Source organism: Harpia harpyja, chromosome 1, assembly GCF_026419915.1.
Source record: "Harpia harpyja isolate bHarHar1 chromosome 1, bHarHar1 primary haplotype, whole genome shotgun sequence".
Taxonomy (NCBI): Eukaryota; Metazoa; Chordata; class Aves; order Accipitriformes; family Accipitridae; genus Harpia; species Harpia harpyja.
In genome coordinates, this window is record NC_068940.1 from 90,502,036 (window position 1) to 90,525,042 (window position 23,007).

General features: G+C 41.5%; 1 protein-coding gene across 1 annotated transcript in view; it reads left to right on the forward strand.

Moving 5' to 3' along the window:
• The window catches only part of GAD2 (glutamate decarboxylase 2), a 41,800-nt gene that overhangs the window by 6,547 nt on the left and 12,246 nt on the right, over positions 1-23,007 (forward strand). Inside the window, exons 5-11 of the mRNA XM_052804565.1 lie at positions 745-835; positions 1,667-1,779; positions 5,681-5,796; positions 15,689-15,768; positions 19,486-19,540; positions 21,002-21,118; positions 22,241-22,305. Of these exons, the coding sequence (XP_052660525.1) occupies positions 745-835; positions 1,667-1,779; positions 5,681-5,796; positions 15,689-15,768; positions 19,486-19,540; positions 21,002-21,118; positions 22,241-22,305 (637 nt within the window). The remainder of the gene's footprint in view (positions 1-744; positions 836-1,666; positions 1,780-5,680; positions 5,797-15,688; positions 15,769-19,485; positions 19,541-21,001; positions 21,119-22,240; positions 22,306-23,007) is intronic.

Sequence of the window (23,007 nt, forward strand, 5' to 3'; positions counted from 1 at the left end):
TGTTTTTAAGAAAAATCTCTACCGGAATTTTAGAAAAAAATTAGGAACCAATTAGACTAACCAGGTAAATGGACTGTCAGCTCATTGAGTATATTCTCATGCATCATTCTGCTGGGGCAGCAGTGCTGGTTTTCATGGCGTTTGTTTAAAATCACAGTTGCAAGCAGCCAGGCTATTTGTAATTGCACTCTGACAGGGAAGAAATGACAAGGACCGCCACCTTCCCTGCCATCTTCATAGAATCATCAGCCATTGAGTCATGTGCAAAGCAGTCACCAAAATGTTCCATTTTCTCATTTTGCCCTGTCTATTATAATCATTAGCCATTCATCACTGATGTTATATGTAACGGCAAGCTCTTCAGATGGTGTCTTGTGCGTGCCTTTCAAACCTAGCCAGGCAAAAACACATCCAGTGACAACATGTGACACACTAACGGGAGCAAACAGCTATTTTTGTGAGGCAGCGATGTGCTAATTTTCAAGGCATGTTGAGAGGATAATAGGGAATGTTGGAATTCATTATTCTGCGTTCAGTGTAATTACTCTGATTTTACTGAGTTTGGAATGAGAAAGAAGAGAAATCCTGCCTTTTCCAAGAAATGTATTTATTGCTGTTTGTTTTGTTTTGTACCTTGAAAGCACTTCCTTCTCTATAGAAAACTGGAGGTAAATATACCGTTCAGCACTGAATAGTTTCATTCAGAGTCATCAGCCTTTTGATAACATTTTCCATCTTATGCAGGGCACCCTAGATATTTTAATCAACTTTCAACTGGATTGGACATGGTTGGATTGGCAGCAGACTGGCTGACATCAGCAGCAAATACTAATATGTAAGTAGCAGATTTTTTCCCAAAGTAATATTTAATGCAATTTTACAGTTATACTCTAAAAAGCTGCTGTAGCTGAAAGAAAGAAAGAATACTTTTATGTTAAGGTTGCTGGAAAAACAATTGTCTGCTTTTTAAATGGTTGCTACTGCTATTTAGATGAAGACTTTCAACTTTGTTCTGTAGGCTGTCTTCTATAAAATTTCATCATACTAACATGATGTCAGTTTTGCTACCCCCCCAAAAATATACAGAAAAAAATATTTTAGCATTTTGCATGCATAAATATGTAAAACGAAAGGTGTGCTAAGTGAACAGTTGCATTCATGTAGAGGGGTTATGTACAATCCATATTCAGAGCAGTTAGAGCCATTGCTTTCTGTAAGAAAGAGGTGCAGAATTTAAAGCGTGGAGTCTTTTCACTTTGGGACTAGGAAGCATTTTTGTGCACTTGCTTAGCTTCATGCACTGTCTTGTCATCATGAATAGGACTGGTGATGTGTATGCTTCTAGACATGCACACAGGTTTCTGCAAGGTGAAGGTCTGGCTCTGCCCAGCAGTTCTTGAATATAGGGCAAAGCCTTGAGCCTGGAAGAGATGGGCAAGAATTGTTTCACTGAAATGGGTGGAAACGGAGTCTTAAGCGCTCTCAGCATTTCTCTTTCTAGACATTTGATGTCAAATCAGAAGGAAGATTATCAAAAGTATTGTAAAACAGAACTCTACCCAGTGCAAGATAGAGTATATTATGGCTATAATGTAATGTAATATTGGAAAAAGATGTGTTAGTGTTGCAGATTAAAGCATTAAACATGGACATTACTACATTTCAGGTTCACCTATGAAATTGCTCCAGTGTTTGTACTTTTGGAATATGTCACACTAAGGAAAATGAGAGAGATGGTTGGCTGGCCAGGGGGCTGTGGCGATGGGATATTTTCACCTGGTACATGACATTTCAAGCTTTCTTTATTTTTCAGACTATGCTATATGACATCCCCTGTAGTTAAAGAGTAAACATAATTATGCATGTTTGAGAGGACACTTGCTAATAACTACCAGTGGCCTCTTTGAGATAAAGTATTGCATGTTTATGAATTTCAGGGATGTGATTATGAGGGTCTGTTTGAGCAAATTGCACTGCATTATAAGCAGCTGTAATGGCACATGGGAAACATAATCAGAAGAGACATTTGCCTTGCAGTTTCTCTTTGCCCCCACTTTTTATGGATTACATGAAATATAAAGACTATTGTGTTAATAATGGAGGGAAGAAACACAACAATGCTCACCATCACTGCAGGGGAAATTGGAGCAAAGAGGGAAACATGTAGCATCCCTTTAAGTAATTTTGGTGGAGTCAGTAGGATCTTGCCAACATTACAGTATGCAGTTAGCTTTCCATGTGTGGGCTGGCGTGTTGAGCTCAGTGGGGGTACTTGGGTGGCTAGTTAATCTGAGTGCTTAAAGGCTCAGAAACCTGGTTCCTTCAGGGCAAGTCAATAAGGCAAAAAGTGAGCGTGATTAAATACAGAGAAATCATTGACTCTGACAAACACTACATTGGTAAGACTTTTTGTTTTTTAATCATTCCACTTAGTGTTTTGATTTATGCTGTTTGTCACCTCCTATCTTACTCTGGAATTCCATTGCTAAAAATTTTGGCCTATCTCACCAAATTGCAAAAAATTGAAAGAATTGACATTAAGCATAGCATCTTGGCTTGTCAAAAGATAACAGACTGGTAGCTGGTGGGGAAGGAGCCCTTCTGGAAAGAAAGTTCATTGACTAATGGAGAGGGAAAGAGTGTTTAGACTATTGAGCAAAGGAAAGGTCTCACTGATAACAGCCTAGGATATTCAGTTGTCCGAGGGCATGAAGGGTAAAGTTCATGCTGTGCAGAAGATCAGGCAAGGCTCATCTTCAGTTTCTGACATCTGAATGCATATGTGGGAAGTAGTGCAGGAGTTTTGTCCTGGGCCTTTCCACAGAGGTGGAGAAAAATATAAGAATTTGCATTACTTCTTGTTGGGTCCTTATTTAAAAAGCACTGAGAGTGAAAGCTCTGACAGCTTTTACTGTAGTGCTTAGAGGTCCTGACCAAAACCATGGCCTCCATCACACAGGGCAGCATCTAAACGTGTATCACGAGCCCAGGACCTAAGCCAAAGTTTTTGGAAACTGGACAGGGTTGGTTACTGTCCAGTCCCTGGCCTGACTCAGTACAGCTGGTCTTCAGTTCCTCACCTTGCAGGCTTGAGCCACAGTAGCCCCGCTGGGCTGGGCAGGAACCTAAGAGGGGAGACAAGAGGAGTAGCAATGCTGCTCAGCCAGACCTGGTGGGCACGGGCAGCAGGCAGGGGTGAAAGGCTCAGTGCCTGCACCAGATCTGCCCAAGTCTGGCAAACCGTGCTTGAGATAGTGTGAGTCAGGGAAGATGTATGCCTCAGGAGGAACTGCCACCCCTCCCGGGTCTGCGAGAGGTCCCTGCCTGACCTGGGGGGCCAGGGTGTTGCTAGTGGGTCAGACACTGGAGCTCACTTCATCTAGCTGAAACCTGGGTGGGAACGGGCTCTCAGGCGGGTGTGTACCTGTGCTGGCCATTTGCAGTGCTGTCCCCTCTCATCCTTTCTCTTTCTGCAATTTCTGGTTTGTTCTGCAAAGTGCATCTTTCTAATTCACTCTCTTAAGGCAGCAATACCCAGTGTGCAGGTTCTGCTTTTTTAGGCAATTATCAAAATCATCTCTATGCTGTCTTCTCATTTCAAACTGGCACGACTTCAGCTGAAGACGTTACTGTTGCACAGAAAAGGTTCTCGCTCTCTGCATACTCCGGAATGAAATATACGGTATCAATACATGCAAAGCATAAAGGCCTGATTATGTTCTCCAAATTCTGTAGGTGTGTTTCGTCACCCGCAATTAACAGTGGGTGTAAACACAGCTGCAAAATTAAAGGCAGAATATGGGCTTATTAATAAACTTAAGGTTAAATGGCTAGGTAATAAATACTAATAGGAAATCTTGGTATTGAAGAAACTTAACAGTCTTGATTCTTTTGACACTGAGCCAATGACTTTGGACAAGATAGATAGGCCAAATTTTTTCAACTTGGACACCTTAGTTCAGTCACCTAAATCATCAACAGCAGCTGTTACATGACATCTGCATTTTTTAGGGACAGGTACCCAAGCATTTCCTCTTAATCTCTCAATTTCTTGTTTTGTTATTTCTGAAAAGAGGTGTAGAAATATGTTCATACCTCTCAATATAGTTGAAAGGGGAAGAAAAAGCCTGATCTGTTCTGACCCCCATGCCACCGATGCCATCCCTCTGTGGCATTTTCCCTTGGATTCACAGGAGGGGTCACAGTTTCTGTGGGCTGTGGAACAGTATATATATCTCCAGTGGGATAAACACAAACCTTACAAAAGTCAAAACGATGTTAAATTTGCCAGCACATATACCCTGCTAGTGTAACATGGTGTAACATAGAGGCTTTCAGCAGAGCTACCTTGATCTGCTTAAAGGGTGCATTTTGTCTTATCTCGCTTCGGCTGTCCAAGCGTTGGGTGTCTACCCTAGGCTGCTTGCAGCAGCTCCCGTATATTCAAGGGAGAGGGGTGGATGCGTCCACAGGGCAAGTCATCCAGCCTACCACAAACAGCTACCTTAGGATGAGCTGAACCATCTTCTGGAAGTGCATGTCTTGTGCTCTTCACTCCATTTTTAGACGGATGAAAGTTGGGTTAGTTGAACTCTACCTCAGCTGCACTCTGACCTGTTCATTTAAAAGCCTAAACCCATGATCAATATACACCTTTGCTTTATATAAATATATGTGCATAAACATCAATATATAATCAATCTGTATATATATATATATAATATATATACAGGATAAAACTGCTGGATTTTATGTATACATGTCTGTGTGTGTGTGTGTGTTTGTGTGCATACATATGTAAAAGTACTCAGACTCTGCCTCAGGTTCTGCATTATATTCCCATAGTGCTCATGCAGCATTAAGGTATAACCAAACCTTGTTCCACTGTAGACACAGAGTCTCAGTTCGTAAAAATCTCAGAAAGGAAAAATGAAGTGCTTGGTTTTAATTCATGCATTGACAATTGAAATATGGGAACAGAATACTGCAGAGCTGTCATCTGATACCCATCTTGAAGTGGGGTAAAATATCCGTCTTGAAATGGGTGTTTTAAGTCAATGTATGCCAGTGATTTTAAGGCTAGTATTAGGGACATCTAACCTTTTTCCCTTGCTCCAGTCAGAGGACAAATAAAAAGAAAAATATTTGTTAGAATGACCTTTTTTTCCTTTCTCTTCCCCCCCCCCCCCCCCCTCCAGTTATCCAGCAGATAGTGTCTGTTGGGACTCACTATGGGTTTCCTCAGACCCGGGGCATGAAACGCCACCCTGATTTGGGAGGGGAGAGCACACATTAGGTTGCACTTGGAAGCCCCTTGGGAAGTTGCCTTGTGGTGGTATCTGCTTGGGAGGTGGAGCAGAGTGGGTGTTAAGTGTTGATGGCATATGGAAAGATAAGATTGGGGACTAAAGGAGAAATGGTAGCAAAAATGAGGTTGAAAGGAAGCCCAAATCATTTTTTTCAGTAGTACTTTTTGCATAAATTGTTATTTGGGTGTAGTAGATCCTGTTATTACACAACCCAGCTGTGAGGAGCATCAGGAAGAAGAATCCATGTTTCTGCCATGAGGCAGAAACCTTAACATTAGAGTTAGAAAAACTGTAGCAAGACTTTTGTCATTTGTTCTGCAATGATATTACAATGCATAGAAAAAGTAACAGTATATTACTGTGGACTCCAGGTGGTGCCATATCTAACATGTATGCTATGTTGATTGCACGTTTCAAGATGTTCCCAGAAGTTAAAGAAAAAGGAATGGCAGCTATTCCCAGACTGGTTGCCTTCACATCAGAACATGTATGTGTTTCTGTTTTTTCCTATCTGTTACATCTGCTTGTATGAATTTATGATGAAGAAAATAGCTGAACAGGAATTTGTAGTCAACTGTCTTCATTTCTGTTATTCCTTCACTGGGAATAAAAAAATCGGCAGGTGCTGGCTTTTTGATATATAGAGGGATGAGCTGAGCAGTTATCTGTGGCTGAAACCCAGGGAGACCAGGCTCTACAAACCACTGCCATTTTTTTGCTCGCACTTTTGCCTGTATAAATGTCGATGTGGATGGTAAGGACCACATCAAACGATGAGAGCTCATCATCGGGCTTCAGCTCTTTCTGCCAGGAATGTCTTTTGTTCGGGTCACTCTGGGGGAACAGAAAATAATGTCAAGTCAAAATGTTTCTAGCTGAAGCCACTCCTGCTGTTATTTAATGAGAGGGTGATAACATGTATGAAGACAGTAGTAGGAAAATGCTGTGTGTGTGTGTACAGCAGAGCAGCTGCGGTATACGGTGGGCAACTGGGCTTTTCTCTGGGTTTCTGTCTGTAGGCAAAAGCTTCAGTACACTGGAGTTTGTCACAGGCACCTACGGGATCTGACAGTGCAAGAGGGGAGGGGAGGTGGGCACAGGAGAAATCAGAGTGGTCCGCATGGGAGAAATGCAGACTTTTTTGCTCTTTGAACAACCATACAGAAGTCATATTTCTGTCTGTATTGGGGGAGGTTATTTCAGCTTTATGGCCATTTAAAATTCCTTGCAGCTTATAGTGGAGAATGTGTGTGCAGGAGGAAGGGGAAGAGGAAGGGTTGTACCCAGGAGGGGCTGTGATCTCTCTTCAGGCTTCATGGTCCCCTTCTAAATTTCTCTCCAGCTGTGTGGGCCCAGCCAGAAAGGACTCTTTCATGGCTGATGCCCAGTAGGATACTGTCTATGTTAAGTAGCAACACCCTCCTGTCTGCATTTTTTGACTTGCCAGAGAATGTGTTTCCATTCTGTGCAAGTGTGAAGAGCGAAGTGTCTTGAAAACTGATCAGAAATGCCTAGGAGGAAGTCCCTCTGAGGATGCCTTTCATGTCAGTAGGGTGAGATGCAATACACAACTACAGGCTCCATGTTGCAGAATAATTGTCCCCAAAGCAGTCAAAGAGAATGATATTCTACAAATGAGTGGCAACTTTCCAAAGTTGGCTGTACAGCTAGAGATGCCTTATTCACATGGAAGTTACAGATCTAATAAGTCTTGCAAATAAGGTTCAGCATGATTATTTAAAATAACAAATCCTATTAATCATTAGAGAATTTCATTGTATTCATAGCTATGGAATGTTAAACAATGAACCAAATTGTGCTATCAGTCTCAAAATAATGAAATGAGCTTTAATAATTGTGTTTTCATGCCAGGGAAGAAGCAGTCCCCATAGCAAATTAAACATTCCAAAATCAAATATACTAGAGAATCCATAGAACAGCATCTGAAATCCATTACATTCTAAAGATATCTTGAAATTGCAGTTTTGTCCCTTCCTCAGTCAATTTTTTTTATAAAGTATGTAATGGCACATCTTCTAGGGAAGTTAAGAAACCACGCTACATGAAGATAGAACCCTTTAACCCTTAGTTGCCCAAAGGATATGTGATCAGGGTTTAACCTTCAAAACAGCAGAGGCTGTTACAGGAATTAGAGACGCCTAGAAGTACAATCCCTTTTTAGATAGGAAATGTCATGCAGAACCTGAATAGACACCAAGATATGAGAATGTAATTTGTCTGATTTACAACGTCATGCTGATCTTCTACTTACTTTTAGACTCCCCAGCCTGAATCTGGTTTCTCTCTGCCACCGTTGGATGCTCTTGTAAGATGATGGCTGTGGAACAAGCAGACTATAAGCGGGATACTATCATTTCCCCATGTTCTGCACATGTGGCATGATAGTAAACAAAGCTTAAAGTCATTGTATGTGTTTAGAAACTTGGAGATTTTTGTCTCAAAATTTTCAGTCAGAAGCAAAGATTGCAATATCAGCAATTCTCAGACAAGAATTTCAGCATCACGGAGCAGACTCTATTTCCATTTCTACCAGTCTAGAGCTTCCATTACTATAAATGAATGAAGATGCACCACAATTGCTGCCAATATTACTGTAATCAGAATCTGGCCTCAGTCTGATGCCCTGATAGGTTCAGCTGCCAGTGGGGGAGAAGGGAAGGGAGGAGTAATTCACAGCTCCTAAGTAATTCCTTTCCTAATTTAGGAGTGCATCGTGTTCCTAAATTAGGAGCCTCACTCTGCACAACCAGTGAATAAAGGCACCTCTGGAGAGGCACTCAGAGCATCCAAATTAGGAACCTAAATATTCCTTAATTTAGATGTTCTAAATCACCTCTGGGAGGGGTTCACCTACTTCTGTGCATTGACCATAAGAGCGATCAGCCTCTGGACATACGTAACCTACATTAGGTACCTAAAATAGGTTATGTGACTATTCACCATGCATGTTCCCAGTAAGCAGATCTTCCCCGAGCTGTTCAGTAGGACTGTGACTTATCTCCCACTCTGCTTCTGTTTATTTCTGTTTCACCAGTGATGGTGAAGTACACTATAACTGCTTGGGTCGGTCTTGGCCCAGGTATAATTTCGCTGAGATGCATTCGTCCTCAGGACTTAATTCAATCCTCTGTATTCACCAGTGCATCATCAGTGGTTCTTTCATCTGCACAGGTGCAGGAGCAAAGTGGTGTCCTTCAGGGCAGCTGTTCTGGACTGTACATGACGCAAGAGACCTTGACTCGGGGGTAAAAGTGATGGATGCCAGTTGTCAAAACCTATTTTAGTCTATTGTTTCAAACACAATGAAAAATCTAAGATGAAGGCCTGCTCTTGTGTTCCAGTGCAGCAGCTTTAGGCTGTTGTGAGTGTTCAGCTGAGCACATCTCTTTTTCAGTGTGGAAAAAGCAGCTGAAAGGGAGAGCTGCCTTCTCAGAATATTTTAGCTGATCCATTCGTCTATAAGGCAAGTCCTGTTGAATTTTAACCCATTCCCTGTTGTGATTTTGACCTGGCCAAGTAGCACTCTCTTGAACAGCATCCAATAGTAGCCGGGAATACTATGGAGCAGGGATCACCCCTAGCAGGCAAAAATGACAAAGTCATCTTACCCTGAGGAGGAAAGGGGTACAGAGGGGAAAGTTTAGCTGTAGAGAACTAGTTGGGTTCAGGTTACAAAACAGCCTTCGGCCTCTTTATTGGTAGTATAAAAATAGCTTAAGAGACTTACAGCTTTTCCGTGGACTTGGTGTTTAATTAGGGGCCATACGAACTCAATCCGCAGTTCAGAGAATGAAAAAAATGCTGGGCATAATTGGAAAGACAGAAATTTCCTCATCTCCTCTGTTCTCCAACCCAGCAAGACTGTGCTCATGTAGTCCACATCAGCTTTCCTCGTTTCCTACCCCTCTAGCAGACCCTAAGGAGGAACACCTTGTCAGGTGCTCACCAAGGAAATAGCAATACAACTCCTGTCGTAGTTTTGGAAAAGAAAATAAAGAGTAAGAACTGGCAGGTGATTGAGTCTGATCTGATAATAAGGGACCTCTTCACCCAGTTAGAGACCCAAGGGGACACAGAGAGGTTCTTTCTGCCTCTGGCATCCCCCCATCTACACCGCTCTTGGGGTGGACTATCTCCTGCCTGAGGCTTCACTGGGAGTGCAGCTCCGGCTTCCACTGACTGTGAAGGGAGGGTCTGTTGGCTGCTCAGGTGTAAAGTGCCAGCATTGCAGAGAGCCAGACATACTCAGAGGGACCTCATCCTCTGGGGGAGCACTGGGAGCGCCTGTGAGTTGTGGCTTGTCTGTGGTGGTAGGGGAGCACCCTCAGCAATAGCGCACACAGCAACTAGATCGGAGGAGGCAGTTAGCAATAAATCACCTCTTCAGCTTCTTGCATGCTGATTTCCCCTTGTGGACAAGCCCCATTACTTGCAGGGAATACAGCAAACTACACCGATAGCTGTGGGAGAAGAGTAGCTTTGGCAAAGTTTTTGTTGGAACAGTTTCTGAAACCTAATATGGAGGTTCTTGGCACTGAGGCAGAAGGAAATTAAAAAGTGACTTCTGTCTCAAAGTAGGCAGCTCCATAGACCTCCATTTCACACAGCCTACAGAAGATTTTGGTTTGGTTTCTGTGTAGAATGAAAAGCTGACCTCTAGTCCCACCATTTCCATAGCACGTAGTGTTGCCCTCTGGCCAGGCGACTTAGGAGACAGTTGGCAGGACAGCTACCTGCAAGAAGCAGTCCAGGGTGTGGCCTCTGTGGTGGGGCTTCCAGGGAAAGATTTGAGGAGCCTGAAAGTCATGTTTTCTGTTTGGTAGCATAAGTTACGAAGCCGTACGTTATACTTCTGAGCATACAGAGTAAGTAGGGAGTAGTTTTGTTTCCACCTAAGGAAACTAAAAATCAAACTTATGGATTCACACATTCTTTCTGTGCACTACCTAATGCATAATAACTAGAAAAGTATTTTTGGTGGTATTTGAAGCCAGGGGGAAACAGTGAAAATTTGGTCTTATTTGAGGAGCAACTTAATTCAAGTAACACCATTCAAATCAAAGTAAAACCATTTTCCAGAAAAATGGTGCTTGAGGGAATACTATCCCATAGGAGATATTCGTCATTTGGGTCTAATACTTCATCTGGTTGATATCTCATGACTTTTACACTGCCACAGGATCCTCCTGAACTCAGTGCAACATTTCTTATCCACAGATAATGCTGTGAAACTATCCGCACTGGAAAAAAACAAGTGAGTCTTGCTGGATTAGAAAAGCAGTATGAAGTTACATATTTCAAAAATGCAAAAGATGGACATATTAGTATCTTGTGCAGAAACATTAATATATTCATTTCTCTCTTGACATTAATAAATAACTTTAAAAACTGAATAGCAGTAGCTAAAGGAAAGAATAGCAAACATGTATGTCATTACAGTGTATTTAAAAATGTGATGGGACACAATATACTCCTTTTGTAGATAACTGAAGGAAAAGCTATAGCATACAATTAGGTGTTAAAGATAGGATTCGTGTCACTTTAATCTGAGTTAGTCTATACACTTTTTATAGCCAATAAAAAGAGAGCAAGATCTGCAGCAGACAACTCATCCTCGTCTAAAATGGGTGCCAAAGCCTCGGGGATGAGGTGCCTTCTGGAGGTACCTTTTCTTCCCCACTATTGAGGGAGCCCAAACAGCAAGCCTAGACCAGCCACACATATTTAGATGATTAAGAGAGAAGTAGCCCAGCCTACACATCCAGGGATCCCACATTATTTAAAGCCCAGGAGAGGTGGAGAGGAAAGCGTGTTCACCTCCTTTGCTGGCATGTGGCTGATAGGGTGAGGCTGGGGGTCCAGGTCTGCTGGGCACCAGGCTGCCAGCAACCAAACCTGCAGACCTCAAAGAGGATTCAGATGCTGGATGGCTCAGCTTGCCCAGCATTTGGGAACTCGCTTCTTATGAGCTCCCTCCACAAAGCTTGTGCCGCTCTGGATTTATGTGAGCAAGGAGAAACTGCAGTCTGAAAAACCAGCTGTGGCCTTTGGGGCTCAGAACATTAGGATGGTTCTTCCTGATAGCTTCAGCCGTGTCATGAGCAAGTAATTTAGCAAGCTATAAAAATAGAAGCATCTGTATATTGAAGCACTGTTCATTTAAGATAACTGTGCCATACTTTTCAGCATCGTAACATTTTTAATTATTCTAATTCTTCCTTTTCCCAAAAGGCCTATTAATTATTTCTCCTGTAATAAATTTACAATGTGTTTTTACTTTACAATGTGTTTTACTATGGAAAAATGGCTATCAGGTAAACAAACCTATTCCTAACAGCATTTGAAATTTTAGACAAAGAGAAAATTCCCCTGGCTCAAAATCACCAATTTTTTTTCTGACCAAAAATATGCTTTTGTCACTAATATTGGCTAATACTCTATAACTTCTCCTTCACCACTGAATTTTAACCACATTTTTCTCAGAAATTGAGGTTCCTGTCTATTGGGGCTGTATTTATAGTCTTCCATGCACCCATTTGCAGTGCATGAAGGGAGGGAGGGAGAAAGCCTCAGTGACAGCCCACTCCCGCCTGCATGTAGTCCTGTCTCTGGCAAGCACAGGACAGTGGTGAAACTCTGGACCTGCCAGCTTCTACTAGCCTGGTTTTTCCTTCAGGACTGGCATCAGGCAGTCTGCCCCGTCCTCCCTTTTTGACCCAGGTTCTCCCACCATAAGACTTCAGATCTGTATAACTCCTACATGGCTGTGTCGTGAAAGGTGGTGTTCAAGCTCACTTCTCTATGTGGCCAAACAGCCTGTAGCCCCAGTATTCCCAAAGGGGTCACAATTAGTGTCCTCCTTCCCCATTAGCCTAGCTGAATCTGTCAGTAGTTCTGTCTAACCAGTCTTATTTCTGCAAACCTTTCCTTCTCTTTGACCTTTATATTTTTCTATGTTTACACAGGCAACCAAATTTTCAGCACCATCCCAGGAATATTAAAACAAAGTTTAATATTCATCATCATTAGGGAAGTTTTCTTTGCTCTTAAAACTATATTTTTTCCATTTTCACTTTCGTCCTGGCTCTTTTAGAGCCTCTCAGGCAGTTGGAGTAACTCCTCTGATGTTACCCTGAGAAGGAAATATAGCAGCAGTCATAGATCTGTGACTGTATACACAGATTGAGCAATTTCATATTCAAAGTTTGTTTAGAAATTGTAATTGCATTTGCCCTTCTGTGCACAGACTTCTGTATTTCTTCCCAATTTATCCCTAAACCTGTTTTGGTTCCTGACCGCTGAATTCCCTTCAGTCTGTAAAAAGCCTGCAGGCAACTGAGCTATCAGCACTACATTCATTTTTTCCCCAATGCTGTTTTATCAGTGCCGTGAGACTTCTCAATGAGGCAGCTGAGCTTGGCCATATTCCAGTGGATGCCTTTGAGCACATGGGCTGAATTTTCTTCCTCATAGTAGACCATTCAAATCTGTATTTTCTTTTTAAAGGCACTTTGAATAGTTCTATTTTCTATTAGAAAAACAAATCGCAATAGTAAATCATTTTAACTAGTATGGAATAAGGAGCAAGATTAATCAACGTAATGTCATTGACTCAAAACCCAGTGAAATACATCTGTGACTCTTCACTCCTACATCTCTACCTGTATTTATATATTACACTACCCAGTATGTGCACATCAGTTTGTGTAATACATAAATAAAAAATAGATTAATTTTTTTAAGTATATAAATTCAATTCTGGCTTCACATAGCATATCAATGAACTGTCATTATGCTGGCAATATTCTATCTCTGTTTCAGTTCTTGCAAAGTTCAAAAATACCTTCCTAAACTTGGGAATTTTTTATAAGCCTCCTCATGGCCTCTCTTCCTCCCTGCTCTCATAAAGTTGCACTGCTGCACCATGGGTCTCAGGGAGACCTGAAACGCTGGGAAGAGACTTCAGTACTTTCCACGTATAAAAGTTTGTGGATTGGTCACAGTCCAAGCCTTAATCTACAGTGCATTTGTACTTGGGAGAAGTCCCCTGACTTTAGTGGAGCTGATGAAGCCTGTGGAAATGTGTTTGTTCAAAAATTCAGTTTCATGAAATAAAGGACATGCCATGAAAAATACCGGTATGATGGCTAAGCAGGCCGCTGATGTTCAGTGTATAAATACTTTCTAACAACTTGTGACTCCAACTAGAAAAACAACAGGGCAAACTCCGTATCTAATCTGAGCATACCACTAACCTGTAGTTTTACTAGGCTAGACAATAACAGCATGTTAAAATCAAACATCTACCAGTTTCCAAAGTGCTGGTGCCTGCAGGGGCTGTACACTTTCCACTCTCACAGACGGCAGATATCACAGGGCTTGGTCCACAGGGAAGGGGTAGAAGTCTCCTCACCTGATGTCATTTAGCCCCCACTCCAAACCAGCAACCCTCACGCTGGATGAATCCTTCCCTGGAGGTGCCTGTTTCCCCCAGAATGCAGAGGGAGCCTGCTTGATAGCTTAAGCTTGATTAGACTAGCTGCAATGAACCCAGTCTAATTCACCAAAACACTTAAGCATAGGCACAAATCCCTTGTTGCTCATCTAAGCGCATGGGTATGCGTTTCATTTGATCATCATCTTGTGTGAAAGTCAGTCCGACATGCGTATTTACATTTCAGAACGTGCTTAGTTCAGGGGTTAGAATGGTTTGCCGTACTAGCGCCTTAAAAGCTGATTTTAGGTGCAGGCAACATGGTCAATGGCTGCTCAATACACATTGTTGGTATACTGCAGTCATGCCCCATGGGGGAAAGCTATACCAACTCACTGCATTAAAAAATATTAATGTCATATGAAAAATATCATTTACCTGAAGAAGTATTTTCAAATTGTCCATGTATCAGCAGTGAATCATGGCTCAAGAGCAATCTGAACTTCTTCAAAATGTCTGTGTATTGAAAGAGTCAGTGGACATCATGAAAACTTGAAGCATTTCACCCAAAATGGTGAGATACAGGCATATGAAAAAAGGAGTTTGGAGTTGAAACTTACGGAACCTTAGCCATAGCAGTCAGAGTAGTCAGGACCCAATGAAAACTACCCCCTAAGCAATTTTTAAAACATGGGGGTTTTTACTTGTTAAGTGGAATGTACATGTTGCAGTTCTACTCTTCTTCCTGTCTCTTTCAGAAAGTTAGTTTAGAATTGATTTTCATTTCTCAAAGTGTTCATTATATACAGAGCCCTTTAGTATGCAGTGGAATCCCACTGACTTCATGGCCTTTAAGTGATGCAGACGTGCGTAACCATCGTGTCCATCTCTTTCCCTACAGCTCTCTGCTGCTTGCATTACCGTTGAAGCCAGATACTCCCTTGACAAAGCAATAGTGATTACTTCTCTGCTTTGTGGTCTTCTGCAGACTATATGTCTTCCTTTCTTCTTTAACTTCGTGGACACCTAAAAAGCCCTCTTAGATTTTTATCTCCTTGATCTTTTTTATAGTGTTACATGCTAAGCTAATGGCACTGTAGTATACATAAAGAATTTCCGTTTTTTTAAAGTTTCATAATCTGTAGTTAAAATTACTTTGGACAATATTGTTACTGCTGGGTTTGAGTTAATACAAAATCAGATTCTTGGTGGTATAATTTGATATAAAACTATTTCATTACCATAATCACTAGGATTTAAATTAGAATTATAAACCAATACTGGCTCAGGAGTTAAGTCCTATGAGCTAGGGAAAATTAGGCTGACTTGCACTCCAGTATATAACTTCCACATTTTATTCTGTACATACAGATTAACTAATAGTCTTCCTAATAGCCCAGTTCTGATTTTAAGCTGCAGTAGCTCTATTTATTAATGGGAGTTATTACTAGCTTTCACTGGCATGAGATCACAATTAGGCTTCCTATCTTAATTTCTCTCAGTATATTATTTGGCCAGAAGTTACATAGCAGAAGCACATCACTCTGGATGCCACAAACTAAATGAATTCTCTAGGGGAGAATTTTTTGTTTCAGTAAATCAAGTTCATAGCTGAATCCGTACAAGCAATAGAAGCTGCAGGTATGCATCAAGGACAGAATTTGGGTCCATCATCAGCCACAATTGTGTATTTAATATTCCAGGAGTAAATCCAGATTAGAGTGATTGCTGTTTTTCTAATTGACTGTAGTGAACTGATAGGAAGCCTCAAATTACAGTGAACAGTTTCCAAAAAGGCTACGAATAGAATTACTGCCTGTGTGGGACTACTTACTGAAGGGCCTGCAAGAGTGTAGTGTTTTATATTAAATTAGAAAAGAGATAATAATAAAAATAATAAATAATAATAAATGTATTTTTTCAGAGTCACTTTTCTGTGAAGAAAGGAGCTGCGGCCTTGGGTATTGGTACAGATAGTGTGATTTTGATTAGATGTGATGAAAGGTAAGTAAAGATGCCAAATACAGCCCTTTTTATCGGTACATAGAACAGGTGCTCAGCTCAGAGAGAGCATACAGGATGCAGTCAGCAGTTGGTATAATTCATCACAGCGCTGTCATCTTCAACAGCATTACACTGACTTATCCCACTTGAGGAATTGGCTCTGTCACTGGCTTCTTTATGAGTCAGTTTTGGAGCTCATCAAAAATCTTAAAAGTTCCCTTCCTCAGGAATTTCTGGTACTTAGTTTTCTTTCATCCTGAAGTGAAACAAGATACCAAACTAACAATCATTCTTCACACATTCTGCTAAGAAACCAGGAAGAAGCTTGTTTTGGTCAAAATAGAGTGTTTAGAGACACTCACGTTTTGATCCATTAAAATGAGCTGAAGTGGACCTTCTATAGGAGTAAAATATGGAGGAACATTTGCTAATGTAAGTCTGTTTGTTTGCTTCATGCCCTCACCATCTTTCTCAGCTGGACTACATTTCCTGCAGTGCCCTTGATCGGGACATCCTTGCATTGGGATGTGGAGAGAAGGGTCTTGGCAGCATTGTGGGCAGCATAGGCCAAGGAGGAGGATGGCCCCTGGAAAGGAGTAGCACAGCAAGCACCTACCCTGCAGGTCCCATAGGCTCTACAAAACCAGTGGTAGATAACTTTGTGCTTAACTCACCCAACTAAAAGGTTTTGATTCTCTGTGAAAGCCCGTTTTGAGAAACCAAAGGTATATTAACAAAATCAAAATGTTCTAATGAAGATTTTCAGCTTTAGGGAAAAAAAACTTTCTATGGGACAAAAATTAATAGAACAATCCTTATTGATTCTACTGAGAATCTTTTCAATAGAACATGCTATGAGTCCCAAATATCATTGTTAAAAGGTATTGAATTATTTATAGCTCTAGCATAAATGGAAGGTTTTGCTGCTATCAAAATACTCTGCTCCCACATTAAAAGAAGAGCACCAACTAAGGAATTTACAGTGCTAATCACAGCGCCTGCATATTGACTTCTGGACTTAATATCTCTTCATTAACAAAAGACTGAGCACACCTTGAAGAGGAATTAATGACAACATCAACGCAACCAACACACATCAAAATAAACCTCTGATTGTTTCTATTCACTAAAGACAGACGTGGATCAATGAAGTCCTGTCTTCCTTTTCTTCTTGTGCAAATTCAGTGTGATGATTCTCTGTGAAGACCACAATGCTTACCCTGCCCACCCGGAAGTAAACAGCAGGATTACTGCATGTCTCACCAAATCCCAGCAGATGCTACTGGGACAAAGCAGGTTGTTTGCACAGGATGTGGGCTGGTGCAGTGGAGACAACCCTCTGTGAAGATGTGGACCTGTGGGAGGGTGACGAAGCACCATGAGATCTTGTTGATGTTTCCAGCATGATCAAGCATACTTCCTGGTGGTTCTTCCCCATCCTGACCCACACCAGCCAAGTTTGCCTGGTTTTGCCGTGTCGTGGGGCTATGTAAATGTGTGGTGAATTTTAAGCCAGGAAAACATGCAGAAAATCATGTTCTTTCTCATACCCCAGACTGGACAGCCATACATTGCCGTTGCCTCTTTTACTACCATGCAGTCATACTGGTAGCAGTAGTGTATTAGCTGCAGGTTTGGGGTCAAAACACTTAAGTCTGGTGTAGCAGCAGTGAAGACTGTACAGATGTGGGTAATATGAGAAGACTTTGACATTAACACTCATTCTGTCCTCAGTGTCCTTTTGCTGCTGAGTCTCTTCTGCCTCCCCCAGTAGCCCTTCTGCTTCTGATGCTGCCTAGCACATCTCCTGCAACGCCCTGCCACATTATCTGGGTGAGGTTTGTCTAAGGACAAGCCTATTATTTTGCAGAGCATTTTAAGTGTTGTAGGTCATCTGAGCTTAGGTGTTAACACATGAAAATGCTGTGCAAGTAAGCAATGCTGTCAGCTAGTTCGCTAGATTTGGAGCAGGGGGGTTGTGTGCTCCAGCGTGTGTTTGGACTATACTCAAAACCAGCCTACTGCTTGCTCCTTGGTAAAGCTTGACATTGCTTATACGTTGCACTCTCCTGGCCATGAATTTCTGCACGTACTCAATGTGACCGGGGACTGGATAATCAGTTGCCTTGGTAAAAAAATTACGGCAATGAAGGGATCTGCCCAGCTCTGTGTGTGTTCCTATGCACAAGCTCAATAAATCAGAAACTGTTACAGACCAACATCTAAGCTATGTATGGAGGAGGAACTCATTGCCTTCCTTTGGCATGTGGGTTTTTTTTTCCTTTATTCCTCTAATGATCCCAGAAACAGTTTTTGAAGATAAAACAACTACTGCTTTTCTCTGAATGCATACATGTAACTGAGGGCAACTCACAATGAGTTGAATACTCTTTAGACCTTGAACTTCTGCAAAAAAAGTCAGGGTTAATTTTTAAACTTGTAGAGCTTTTTATTTTCAATTATTCTTTAGCGTTTTAGTGTTTTGAATAAGTAAAGTGCAGGACAGATTTTGCAAAAAACCCAGCAGTACAAACCCATTTCTACTGAAATAATTCCTGTCTTATTGTGAGCTGTGTAAGGATGAAAACTTACAAAACCTGGCAGTATCTTATTACAAGAAATTAATAATACATTTTTTTATTTATTTACATCCTTCCAAATGTCATGAAAATACTTTTTTTATGTAAAATCAAAACTAAAACTAATGGTTTTATTAGTTTCCCTGAAACTACTACTTTGAGCTTTAGTAAAGGTTGTTCTTTTTTTATAGTAACAGGAAATCAGTGCTTAGTGAAAGAAAAAATCTAAAAAAGTCTTTAAAAAATAATATTAACCTAAATGGACAACATTCAAAGCCAGTGAAGACGTTATTCCTGTAATGTGGGGAGCTGTCATGTTTGTATTGCTGTTATGCGCACTGTCTCTTCTTAGATAGTCTTGCTTGTGGGTAAAGCAAAGAAAACCTTACCCTCAGTAATCAGCATCAGCACTGTTTTATCTTGTGTCTAATTCATTTGCAGGATTTCATAAATTAGCCTTCAAGCCTTATACCACTGAGTCTGAATCTCAGGTAAATGGTTCATACTAAAGGTGTTACAAATACAGTATACAGTCAATACAAAGGGCCTGACAGTGCATTTAATGAGTCTAGACTGGTAGCTTCTTCTCATACCCTGCTTCAAGCAAACGCAAACATGTAATGCACCAAAACATGGAATAGTTGCCCTGAAATGTGTTCATCCCTGGGATGGAAACACAGAGACGACTGCTTACACCAGAGCTGAGTTGCGCTGTTGAAGGCCATGCAGCTCATCTGGCATTTTCTGTGCCTGCTGAAAGGGGACCATGGGATTTGGCACCCAGTGAGCTTCTTGGGACCCTGGGCTGAGCCTCTCCCTGGGAGCCTGGAGCATATTCCCAGGGCTGTAACGTCAAACAGGACCAGGAGGCTCCAAGGAGCAGCATCAGTCTTTAATGGGGGTGGCCACAAGATAACTTCTCTCAGTTACCACCACAATATTGATGCAAACTGGTTGACAAAATAATTAGGGTAAAAACTCAGACTAATGGACAGAGTCTTTCTGTGTTCTTCAATGCTGCATAAGCCTTGGCCAAAAAAACACATTGTTCCTTATTTGGGTTTCCTGTTAAGTGAAGAAGTAACAGCAAGAGCTGATTTTGAGATCAAATTTCTGATATAACTCTCTCTTGCTCCAGAGGGAAAATGATCCCATCAGACCTTGAAAGAAGAATTCTTGAAGCCAAACAAAAAGTAAGTTTACTAGCTTTTCTGCTTCCAAAGAAGAAAAAAACCCAAGAATTATACAGCTCATTGTTTTGCTTTCCTTGGTAAAACAACACAGGCTTGCCCATTAACTTTTGATTTATTTCTCAGAAATGTAGCCTGGCAATTAGTGAGGCAAGAGTTGCTGAGAATATAGATTCAGAGCTACTTTATAATCTCCATGAGCTATTTGGCTTTTTTTTAATATGTTGTTCTGCATAACATTCTCCTTTTTTATATTGCCAGCCTATGATGTAGTTTCTCAGCTGAATATTGACAAAACCAGAGTAATCATTTGGGGAATTTGTATGTATTTTAATGCATTGAAAATATTCCTTATAGACTCACCAAATCAATGGAAGATAAACTAAAACCCACACATCTCTAAAAATGCACTACTTTTGTATGCGTTCATTAACAGAAGCTAGAATTAAAACATCAGATTGAAGTATGCAGTGAACTCAGCTCTGTGCCTTCAACATTTATGTAAATAGTCATTAGACACAGCATTCAAAGCTCATGAATAACACAAATCTTCATTAAAAGCTCACTTTTTCTACAAAAAGCAATACAGTAGATAAAAAATAAGGCAAAATAACAACAGAGTGCCACTCAAACCTACTGACCTTTGCAGAAGGAAGTTTAGACCTTTTTGATAGTTTAAACCCCAGTTCTGCAAAAAATGTAGCCATTCTTTACGTTCGTAGCTCTGAGTACTGTTTATGAAATCAACAGAATTACAAATAAATTTAAAATGAAACACTGGTGTAAATTATGGCAGACCCAAGACCTCATAGCGCAAAAGCCACGTGATGGACAGTGAGTGCTCTTCTGTGAGGCACAGCATTTAGCGGATGGAATCCAAGAGATAGCCCCTGGCCTCTGTGGAGATGGCTGTCTTTTCCTCAGAAGAGCTGTCTCCCTGCTCTGCACGCAGGATGGGGCTGGAGGCGAGCCCCACACCTCCCCTGTGCACTGTCCCCAGGAGACACCCCCAGACAAGATGGCTCCCACTGACAGGACTGGGCCACCACACGTTCACACACTCACTGGGATAATTATAATGCAGGCCAGGGCACAGTCCACCAGAGATATTTCTTGCACTGTGGTGCCTGGGTGAGGTTTGTTTTACGCGGCATCGTGAAGAGCAGACCTTCTTGTTTCAGGCATGTGGTGTGGAGCAGGATTGTTCTTTTGAACCCTTACCTGTCTCATGCATCTCAATAAGTGGAGGATGCTGGTTTGGAAATTTGCTGCCACCTTAAGGTAGAAACTATAATATCACTAGCATCTTGAACTAAGAGAAAACCAATGTAATGTAGCAGGGATGTCCTCTAGGAGACACTTGTGGGCTCACTGTGGAGGCAGCACACGAGGAGTTGGGGCTGCTGCCGGCTGAGGAGGCTGCAGCACTCTGACCTTGCCAAATGCCTCTGTGCTTTCTTGCAGGGATTTGTTCCTTTTCTGGTGAGTGCCACAGCTGGGACAACAGTGTACGGGGCGTTTGATCCTCTCATAGCTATTGCAGACATCTGCAAGAAATACAAAATCTGGATGCACGTGGATGTAAGTATCATCTTATGTGTGGGGCTGGATTACAAGGTGTATCAGTATTAATTTATTCATTTTGGACAGTGTTATCTTCTACAAAATCGGTGGTATTTGGTTCCTGTAATCAAGTCTAACATCCAAGCACTGACTTCCCACTCCTCTGAAAGGCTCAGGTCAGGGGGACATTTTAGGACCTGTGACTGTGCGGTGCTTTTAGCAACTGGGACACTTAAGATGACCTAGTTAGAGTGCTTTTGGCCTTCAGCTTTTTCTCTAAATGCCATTAGTACAAGAAATACCTGAGAACCATACTGAGCACTGGCTCAGCTTTTGCAGCAGCTGCAAAGTAAATACATAAGGTAAAGGCTACGTTTGTCTGGAATAAAGTACCGCAAATTGCTGAACAGGTTAATGCAAATGCTAGAGAAATTTATCAGATTGGCTGCTTAGCTTTATCTGGGCTCTTGCCAATAAATCTTTCTGAAGGATCATCTTTCAGCCCTAGAATGGCTTTTGTGTCATTTTTGCAAATCCTTTCTCCAAAAAGGATTGGTAATTGAATTTCTGTAGGGCTGGGTATCTTGCTTTTGGATTACTGCGTCAGCCAAAATCAGTCCAATTCAAAGGAATAATTCATATTTACCTTAAGCTACTTCTCAGTCACATGAAACGCCTGCCTGTCCCAGATCTCGGTGAGCGAAAGCAAATGGATAGGGGGCAACCAGTAGTGGTCTGAAATATGACGAAAACTCACCAGAGCAGCTGAGATCCCAGTCTAGTCTGGTTTGTTATCATCACTAAAAAAGAAAAGGCAGCTTAGCCAGGAGCAGCTCTGCAAGTCATTAATTACAGCATGGGGTAGCCCAATGTGTCGGTGTCAGAGGAGGTGGCGAGGGAGGGGTTAGCAGACGATAAGGGTGGGCACTCTGATTATGGGCTATAAAGTGCTGCTTCTGAGCTACTGGAAGAAAATTGTTAGCACAGCTAGTGCTTCCAGCCCCATCTGCCTGGTCATTTTGGAACGTGCCACATCAGCAAGAAGAAAGAAAGGGCCCCAAACTGATGTGAGTGCACAGATGTCATCACGGAGGAAAGCAGAGTTCTCTTCTTGTTAAGATAATGTGTCTTGCCTTCTAGGGAGCATGGGGTGGCGGGCTCCTTATGTCAAGAAAACACAAATGGAAGTTAAATGGCGTTGAAAGGTATGATTTATTAATGCTAATTAAACACATTTATTAAATGCATTTTAACACACTTATGAGTACCCTAGCAATGTCTATAAATAAAAATAAAAATCAATGTTATCTCCAAGATACGGTATGAAGAAATTACGCAAACTGTCCTTCCAGTTGAAGTAGCATTGCTAAGTGCCTTTGTTCAGTGCTACAGTAGTGTGGTATTTTGTTTTGTAGTACAAACAGCAGACATTTCTTGTTTGCTTTTCTATTCCTTCCAGCATACATTCACAGGTCCAGAGTGTTTTCTGCAGCATTCTCTCATTCAGCATCCAGCATGAATTAGCAATTGCATTTCTCTAAGAAATGCACGCTGAAGTCCTGAATATAAAAGGTGGATGCACCTGCAGTTTGGACAGGTGTCCTTGCAGTCACTGACCACTGTTCTGTTACTTCTGGGGACATTACCTGCCTCCAGGCTGTGTTAATGACATCTTCTCGGTAAATCTGTGCCTGGATATATACACAGTTGTAGTAATGAGCTCGTGAACATTACAGATATGTACAGATGAACATAAGTGATGCCAGTCGACTTCAGAGTCTGGAAGGACTGAGCTTAAAAACAGCTGCTTATTCAGAAACTTTTAGTTAAGCTGTGGAATTCCTTGCCATAGGATGTTAAGATTTACTTGCATTCAAGGAAAGACAAACAAAAACGATTCAGGACTT